We start from the raw sequence: 10,000 nt of genomic DNA on the forward strand, positions 1-10,000 counted from the left end.
GAAAAAGAAAAGAAAATCAAAAAAAAGAAAAAAAAAAAAAGAAACGAAAGAAAAAAGAAAGAAAAGGATGAGAAAAATTGAACTAAACGTAAATATTTCAATTCTTTCTCTTCGAATCTCTGCCGAGTGGTACCAATAATTTTGTAAAGAATATTTCTCTCCGTCCTGCCTGATGCTAAATGAACTAATGTATAAAAACTCAAAAAAAGAAAAAAAAAAAGAAAAAAGAAAAAAAGAAAAAAAAAGTAAAAAAAAAACAGAAAAAAAAATGAAAGAGAAAAGATAATAGATTCGATTATTGATAAAATTATTATTGGCCCTATAGCAGCCAATAAAAATAACAATAATACTTTTGCATGCTGTACGGCTGTATTTGCTTCCACGATCTAACGGGAAACTTATTGAAACGAAACTGAGGCTTTGAATTAAGAAACATCGTAATGCAATACCATTATATCGATCTTTTTCAGGATTTTACGAACAAAATGCAAGAAGAAGACAAGTTGCCAATGTACATAGGCCATCGGAATCGGTCGAGATGAGTACGGTTTACGAAGATCCTAGTAACGAAGTTAAGAATAATCAATGGAGGAGAATATTGTTATTGGTTGTGGCTATTACGGTAGGTTGATATGTGTATATTTTTTTTTTTTTATTTACTTACAAACGTAAATATTTATCGAATTGAGGAAACATGTAATCCTTGAATTTTCAATATGGGAAAAAAAAAATAATGCTGTTTATTATAAAAAAAAAAAAAAAAAAAAAAAAAAAAAAAAAAAAAAAAAAATCTATCCCCGTGTTATTATTTATTCAGATGCAAAACAATAAATATTTTCAAATAGAAAAATTTTTATTCATTCAAATATATTATATTATATGACATTTATTTTATTCTTAAAATTTTATTCTATTATTTAATATTATATGTATATATTATTATGTGAAAAAATGTTTTCATTTATATGAATATATATTGTTAAAAAATTTCGACATTACTTATGGGTATTTCAATCCAATAGTTAAATTACTTTTCAAATTATTCTTCTGTCAATTTATCTTATCTATTTACGTTGATACTTGAGAAAAAGTAATGTATCTTCTAATAATGTCATAATAATAATCTTTCTTTGCTTAGGTGCACAATATACCCGAAGGCCTTGCCGTTGGTGTTGGTTTCGGAGCGATAGGAAGCAGTGCATCAGCTACTTTTGAAAATGCAAGGTAAGAGATATATGCAAAAAAAATTAATTTCATATCCAATTATATAGGATAACATCTAGTTTATATGTACGAGTGTATATACTTTTGATATGTAATAATTTCTTTGCTTTCTTTCTTTCTTTTTTTCTTTTTATTTTAATTTTTTTAAGCTTTCTTTTTTTTTCTTGTTTTTTTTCTGGTTGAATAATTTGTTCTATATGAAGATAATAAAATTCTTTTTAACAGTATTTACCTTTTATACACATATTGCACGGAACACAATAAATTCAGCTATATATAATAATTAATTATATATAGCTTGAAAAGAAACAAAAGGTATACAATTAATTAAAAGTACAAAAAAAATTTAATTCTAAAATTACATTAAATTTGACGTAATAAGAGAATGAAAATTGTATTTGTTATATTTAACAAAGGTTTCTTTTAACAACAAATTTTCTATTTGAAAGAATTTATATTAATTAATATTAATTATCGATGAATATTAATCTCATCATCATATATTTAATATTGATATTTATCTAATAAGAAACTAAATTCTTATCTGAGATTATTTATACGATATAAGCCGTAAAAGTTTCTGAACGTTAGTTAAAAAGCAATTGTTCCTTTTTCATATTAAATTACATTTTTGTTTTTCTTAATTTAGCCTGATTCAATCTGAAAGAAATTAAAAGACAAAGAAATTTTTGATATCGTGTTCTATATATTATTTGTTTTGCAATTCGCTCTCTCACGTAAAATTGTTTTTCTGCTATTAATCTCTGATATGAGATATCTCAATGGTTGAATATATATATATATATATATATATATAAGGAGAGAGAGAGAGAGAGAGAGAGAGAGAGAAATATGTAAGTTAAATTACACGTATACATTAATTAATCGTCGGTAGAAAATAATAATAATAATAATAATAATAATAATAATAATAATAATAATAATAATAATAATAATAATAATAATAATAATAATAATGATGATATATTAATCATTAAGTGTTCGCAGAATTTTTTTTTTTTTTTTTTTTTTTTTTTTTTTTTTTTTACGTATCCAGGATAGCATATACATTTTTGATGATTATAATAATAAGAGCAACATTATTACAAGGTCTCAAAAGAGCAGGTCTAATTATTAAATTAATTTGAATTTATACGCTTTTTTTACATACACATATATATATATATATATATATATGTATGTATGTATGGACAAAGTAATGCATCTTATAGTAAATTCGACCCTGTAGATATTTATTAAACGTATTGAAAAACTTTTCTCATTCATTCGTTTATCAGGTCACTTTTTGCAATTCTTCAAGAAAATTTCAATAATACTGAAAATGGATGTGCATGTCTTTGACAAATTAATGTTACATGATCGATAAGTTTATTAATATTGAAAAGAAGGTATATATATATATCTTTCTCTCTCTCTCTCTCTCTCTTTCTCTCTCTTTATCTCTCTTCCTGTCAGGATCAATAGAAAGTTCGAAAATTTATAATATTATAAATATCGTGACGTTGATTGCACCTCCGCATATATTGCGTTCGTATCTCTTTGGGCTAATAATATTTTAATAAAAGCATAAAGAGCGAATATATACGTATGTTTCTTAGTGGAATCAATCGTTTCTATTTGATCGATTATAAGATCCCATAGGTTAAATGTGATGTCAATGAAGCCCACGTTAGTCTCTCAGTCCTTTGAAAGAAGACGAATGCAATTAGAGAAAGAAAAAATGCATTGGGTTTTTTCGATTAAAAAAAAAAAAAAAAAAAAAAAAAAAAAAAAGAAAAAAGAAAAAGAAAACAAAAGAAAGAAAAAAAAAAAGAAAAAAAAATCATTTCCAATAACGATAAATATTCAAAAGGAATTTGCAATAATATTTATATACTGGAAAATATTTTGTTAAAAGTTTCCTATACAAGTTATATATATATATATGTATATATATATATATAGAAAACGTCAGTAATCTCTGCAAATACTCTCTTCCATGATAAATCATTTTCTGATTGTGAACGATTGAAAAATATACCACGCAGTTTGCAAAATTTCATTCCTTTGCTTTTTTTTCCTGTTTCTTTTTTTGTTTCTTCTTTTTTTCTTGTTTTTTATTTAATTATCTTTCGTTCATAGATAGGGAAAGTGACGTACCTATTTGAGCTTTTACGTTGCCAATGGCATTTATCTTGATGTTTGTCGGCTATGAAAGGATTGGTTTTTCTTTTTTTTTTCTTTTTTTTTTTCATAGATCATCTCCCGTTCAAAAATATAATCTCGATAGTTAAATGAATGAAAGATCAATCCGTGGTATCATCGTATAAGTTTCTCGTATGGACAAATTATTATTTTTATTATGTATATATATATATATATATACATACATATCATCTCATTCTGAATATATATCGATTTTATACGATTTAATTCTTCGTATATATTTCTTATCGTAGCGTGCGTCGTGTACGAACGAATTAAAATAAAAAAGAAGTGCGAATTAAAGATTTTTATGAATGATCGAATTGTTGTCGAAGCAGAGATTTAATTTATTTTCGGAAGATCGTGGATACGTAGATTTTTTTTCTTTCTTTATTTTCTAAAAACATTTGATTTATCAAAAAAGGATCGTATTTGTTCACCATTGTCTCACGATACGCGAGTAACAATCAAAAGTCACACGTTCCGATTAAGTTGTTGAAAATTTAGTTATCAATTCTATTCACAGAGGTCTCTAATATTTCTTTTCGATTACGGTGCCATCTGTACGTATTTTTCACATGAACGTCAATGATCGGTAATAAGTACGATCGGTAATATCGATTTCGTAAAAAATTTTCACATAAATTAATAACAAAATATATATCGATGTCGATCGTCGGGATCGTTATAGATATTACATCAATTTCGGGAAAAAGATATTACTTCATTTTTTATTATAGAATATTTAAAAATATTTTTTTAATATAGGTTATGAATTTTTACATTATATACGAATATATACATAAGAGTCGAATTAAATTTTAAAGAAATAAAATGACATATTGAATTATGCATGGCTATTAATTTATGAAATAACAAAGCATTTCTGCCATTAATCCCTGATGCTTTTGCATCATATCTTTAAATGATTTAGTTTCTTTAATGTTCTTACTATTCGTTTTTATAAATAACATGATTGTTTTCTTTAAACTCGGTACATTATATTTGTCGGCTAAAATGAGATAATCTACAGCATTGGAAATGTTTACATATTTTTCTATTATGTCGGCCAATTTGATTTTCAAATCTTCTATCTGATAAATATTTGCCACTTCCATTAAATCAAAAATCAAATTGTTCGTAGATTCAGTCATCTTGATTTCATCGACTTCTCCGAGATAAAGAAATTTCAATAAAATTTCAAAGGCATTAGGATTCACATCCTTGATGTCAATACGATTTTCATTATTTTCTAACATTTTGTGAGAGAACATAGCCGCAAATACAGGACTCCTAAAGAGTATCGACTTATGTGCTAAAAATTCCTTATCACCGACACTTATTTTAATGTCTGTACATGGCTTTGCATGGTACATCATTTTTAAACGTTCGTAAAGCTCTAATTTTGTTGGAGTTATATCGACAGAACTATTCATCGTATTCCTTCTGACTACAGGAACATTATGTTCAATGGTAAAATGAACTTCAAAGGCATCATCTTCCTTTAAATCATTGGGTAGGTAACATACAGACCATTTAAAATATTCTGGCATTTCTTCACTATTTATGAAAGTATCTTTTAACACCAAGGAGTTCCGTTTAATTACTATTTTTCGAAACACTGGTGGATTAATAACTTCCAATTCACAAATTATACGAAATAATGCCTTCGTATTCTCCCATCGCATACCTATTTGGCACGCTGTTACGTATGTATTCAAATGAAACACTGGAGTTTTGAAATGCCTTTGAGAAATCAAAGCTTTTAATGGACGTACATTACAGATATAACTTGTCACCATATCATCAAATGATATATCTTGTTGAATATATGTAGTGGGTTTTGGACAATTCGTATCATCCGTCGACATATTTTACAATTAAAATTACGAACACTTTGGTACTTTTTTTTTTTTTACCTTATCAAACGTGATCAATGTTTTTTCTTCTATCAATGTTTCTTTCTTCTTCTATGTCTTATTAATTTTATCGAATCTATCAGAAAGATTCTAACCAGATATCTACGTCGTAATAATAACGACAATAATTGATAACGTAACATTGAACAAAATGTTATGTATGATATACCGACTCATAATATAATTTAAAAGTATAGCTTATTAGATGGCGCTACGTGTACGATACTTTAATATCACAAACATATCTTATATTTTTATAGTTCATGATTTATCCCTATTTACGTCCATATATAATCTTAGTATATTAATGCATCGCATTGCGCGTTGAAATAATTCATTTTAACCAACTTCGATTAATTTCAATCGACGATTAATTCCATTGTCAGTTTTGCCAACAGTAAATAATTTTAACTGTATATAGTTCTTAACCAATATTTAAAATATCCTTTATTCGTATTCTATCTATCAATTTCGATCGTTGTTTTAGCCGATATAAGGATATTTAAAATATAAAAAAATTTCGATTACCTTAGAAACGATTTCCTTGATGTGAATAATTTTTTTTTTCATTATTTTCACGTATATTTCATCGTGCAAAAAATATCAAATTGATTCATTCGTCAATTATATTCTTGAAACTTTTTATTATCTTTCGATGCTCGATGATAAATTCAATTTCATATGAATTCTATTGTTTATCAATCTTTTGAATATATTCATTCACCTCACGACAAATTACTTGAACATCGAAAAAATATTAAATATTTGTACAATTTAATTCCATTTTATAATATTATTATTTTATTAATGTTCGTCTCAATGGAATCTATTATTTCCATTGGTTTCATTTACTAAATGAAATTGTATACTAACGTACGTTTCTTTTAATTCTATATGACAATTTTGCTCAGAGTAGTTAAAAAAAAAAAAAAAAAAAAAAAAAAAAAAAAACTTTTATAAGATTCACATAATCTTATTCAAAGAGAATTATCATATCTATTAATTTCATATATATGATCAGTACTTGTTGATTTGTTTTTATCATTATAGATGTACCTTAACAGGATCGTATAATCTATGATTTAAAATAAAGAATACGTATAACAATGAATGTGATTTTTTTTTTTTTTTTTTTTTTTTTTTTTTAATCCATTTGTCCACGTAATTAATCTAGTTACTTTTTCATTTTTGATTATTTTTGCTCGGATTACTTAGTTTTTTTTTTTCCCCCATTGTAACTGTTGATAATATAGCGATCGATTTCGGTCGATACATGTTACTCGTATATCCCAGATATGTATATTGGATAAGCAAAACCGAAGAAATCTCCTTTACCATCGAACGATTTAATTCCTAGAGAGTATATTCTCATCGTAGTTCCTCGTTCAAACGTTAGATGGCGACAATGTGAATCGACTTGAAAGCTGTCCTCGTGTAAGATTATCGTGGTAGGAGGTCTCCATGAATGAGTTCCATGGTGGTCGAGTGTGGTAGAGTCGCAGGCAGAGTTTATTGCCGCCGGATCGGACTCGTACAGTCGACCAGGGGTTAAAGAAAGGGACGGGAGGGCACGTGTGGCCCTGGAATCCAAAGAGTCCTAGGCGCCGCGCATACCATTCCAGTCTCTTCTCCCTTCTCCTCTTCCACCTTCTTTTCTTCTTTCTTCACGCAGCTTATCTTTCTAACTTCTTCCTCGCACTTGGTCTACTGCTACCAGCGATCATGATGATATCGTATATACCTTTTCGTTCTACGAGAAAATGATCAATCGAAGTCACGCGATCTCACGAGTTTTGCTACTTCGAAAAAAAAAAAAAAAAAAAAAAAAGGAAAAAAAAAAGAACTACATTTCCTTCGCAGATTAATCGTAGATTCTCTTAGTGTAAACGTTACGATCGACATTTAATTATCACTCTATTAGCTGAGATCACTCCTTAAAATATTTGATTATAATTTTACATGACGTTCGATGATCTAAAACAGAGACGGTCAACTTCTTAATCGTCGCGAATTATATACGTTCATTTTTATCAACGATCAATCAATCCATTCTTTTATTAATTTAAATTCACTGATTGATGGTTATTCTTAAAAATCCGATCGATGATTGGATAATAAAAATAAACAGAAAAAAAAAAAAAGAAAAAGAGCTTTGCACTTCACAAAGCACAACGATATCAAATAATAAAATTATTTTCTTTCTTACAATTAGGATTAACCTGTTGCTCATGATCCTTCCAATTGGCTCTATCCCTTGGTCTAAAGTATCAATAATTTACTAAAAAAAAATTTAGATTCTATCGAGATATTCGATTATATTATCGTAAATCGCTGTATCGTTATTTAATTAATATCAATTATTTCACTTTGGTATTGGAAATAGGAAATTTCTTTTTATTATTCGATCTTACAAAAATATCTTTTATTCGTATTATCTTATGGGGCTTTTGTTACATCATATCGATTTTATATAAAATAATTTTATCAGATTTTAAACGAACAAATGAGGATATTCTAATAGCTCATATTGGATTTATATGAAAAGGAATATTGATATAATTTATGATTTAACATCGTTAATTATAAAATAAACGAATCATAATATTATTTTGCATATGTATTATTATAAGTTTTACTATATTTGCTGTCATCGTCAAATTTGTTTTTATCATATTTTTAAATGATTTCGTATCTTGAACACTTTTCCCATTTTTTATTATAAAGGATATACTTTCGTTTTTTAACTTCGGTATGTTACACTTTTCGGGAACAAATAATATTTCTATAACGTTATCAAACTCTAAATATTTTATCACTATCTTTGCCAATTCATTTTTCATTAGTTTCCATTTCATATTTGTCCGCTGCGCTATTATTAAATCCAAAAGGAAATTTTTGTTATTTACGTTTATTTTGATTTCGCCGGTTTGACCGGTATAAAAAAAATGTTAATAAAATTTCTAATAACGCAAGATTAATATCCTTGATGTAAATGACGTTATCATTATTTTCCTGGATCATAGTTGCTAGTACAAGACTGTGAGAGTATGATTTTATGTGCCAAGAAATCCTTATTCCTGACATTTATTTTTATATCGGAAAATGTCTTCTCTTTGTATACTTTCTCTATGTGTTCGTACAGATTCATTTTTTCATCAATTACATTCTCGAAACTCTCGATTATTTTCCAATGCTTGATGATAAATTCAATGTCATACGAATACGAGAATACGAAATTTACAAAACATTCGACCCATAACAAACCATTTATACTTGGTAAATTGATAAAAGTCTCGGATTTTTTAATCCCATTTTCTAATATCGTTATTTTTTGAAGCTCAGGTTCTATACAATTATTATTCCCTTTGGTCTCACATATTAAACGAAATTTTGTTTTCTCGTACAATTGTTCTATATCTATGTAACACGATTGTTTACACTCATTTAAAAGGAAATGAGGACTTTGGAACCTTTTGGAACTTCTATTATTTTCAAATTGAAACGAATATTTTGTCACATGTGCTTGATATTTTATATCATTTTTAAATGATTGTAGAAAGTGAAATACTTGTCGAATTATTTTCCGACATATCGTACGATTGAAAAAAAAAACAAAAAAAAAAAAAAAAAAAAATAGAAAAGAAACACATCGAAACTTTGATATTTTCGTTATTTCCTAACTTAGTCCACACTGCACGGAAGTCAATAACGTTTTGACGAATGTAATTCCTTTTTTGTTTCTCTCTCTCTCTCTCTCTCTCTCTCTCTCTTTTTCTTTGTCTTCCTCTCTCTATCATGCCGAAACGATTTCATTTGTCCAAATAATTTGTTCCTTATATTCTTCTTTCTTTTTTTTCTCTTCTTTCCTTTCTTTCTGTTTTCTTTTTTTTTTCTTGTTTTTTTTTTCTTTTTGTTGTTTTTTCTTTTCCTTTCTATTGTTTTTCTTTTTCTTTTTTCTTTTCTGTTTTCGCGTGACAAAAAATTTCGGTTATCTCAGTGGAGATTTTTGTATCGTCGATGATAATTCGCGCCAAGGGCAATCGTACCGGGCGAAAGAATGAGAAAGCAGGCAATTAATATTATAATTAAAGAGAGGCTCGCGTTATCTTTTCCTGTTCTCCAACTTGGTAATCTGGGAATGTCGGCACCTTTGCCGTTAAAACGTCAAATGATTGGCGATGCCATGTGTATGTGCGTCCCCGCGGCGTTCAAAATTTATAAAATCTTGAGAGAAGAAGAAGAAGAAGAAGAAGAAGAAGAAGAAGAAGAAGAAGAAAAAATAAAGAAAATAAGAGAGGAAAAAGGAAATGTATGAAAAGAGATCCCTCTCTCTCTCTCTCTCTCTCGTTCCACCTTCCCCCTCCCTTCTACCTAACCAATCCCTACCCTTTTCGTCGATTCGACTCACCTTAAAATAATATACGATCGTTCATCGATTTATTCCTTATTATAAATGCAAATTAAAACGAACGTTCGCAATACGTACGAATTGAACATGTTTAAAGCAAAAAAAAAAAAAAAGATATAGTGCAACTCAAGTAGCACGGAATTATTTTTAATATATATATTAAAGAAAAAATGAAAAGAAAAAGAAAAACGCGTTCATTACAAGTATTTGACATAAAATGAAAACTATTTAAATTGTATGAATG

The 10,000-nt window shown here is 27.5% G+C and overlaps 2 protein-coding genes across 3 annotated transcripts in view; one reads left to right on the plus strand and one right to left on the minus strand.

The window, feature by feature from the left end:
- The window catches only part of Zip48C (Zinc/iron regulated transporter-related protein 48C), a 46,320-nt gene that overhangs the window by 5,580 nt on the left and 30,740 nt on the right, over positions 1-10,000 (plus strand). For both annotated transcript variants that reach the window (XM_035865171.2, XM_085660234.1), the window contains exons 3-4: positions 471-622; positions 1,139-1,224. In XM_035865171.2, the coding sequence (XP_035721064.1) occupies positions 471-622; positions 1,139-1,224 (238 nt within the window). The remainder of the gene's footprint in view (positions 1-470; positions 623-1,138; positions 1,225-10,000) is intronic.
- On the minus strand, positions 2,587-5,497 carry LOC118441150 (speckle-type POZ protein B-like). The gene is made up of 2 exons (XM_085660298.1): positions 3,385-5,497; positions 2,587-2,928 (listed from the first exon to the last, which is right to left on the minus strand). Exon 1 carries the CDS (start codon positions 5,298-5,300, stop codon positions 4,290-4,292), a length of 1,011 nt encoding a protein of 336 aa, XP_085516424.1. The 5' UTR covers positions 5,301-5,497; the 3' UTR covers positions 2,587-2,928; positions 3,385-4,289.

The sequence above is a fragment of the Vespa mandarinia genome, chromosome 11 (assembly GCF_050613455.1).
Source record: "Vespa mandarinia isolate Hongniang chromosome 11, ASM5061345v1, whole genome shotgun sequence".
Classification (NCBI taxonomy): Eukaryota; Metazoa; Arthropoda; class Insecta; order Hymenoptera; family Vespidae; genus Vespa; species Vespa mandarinia.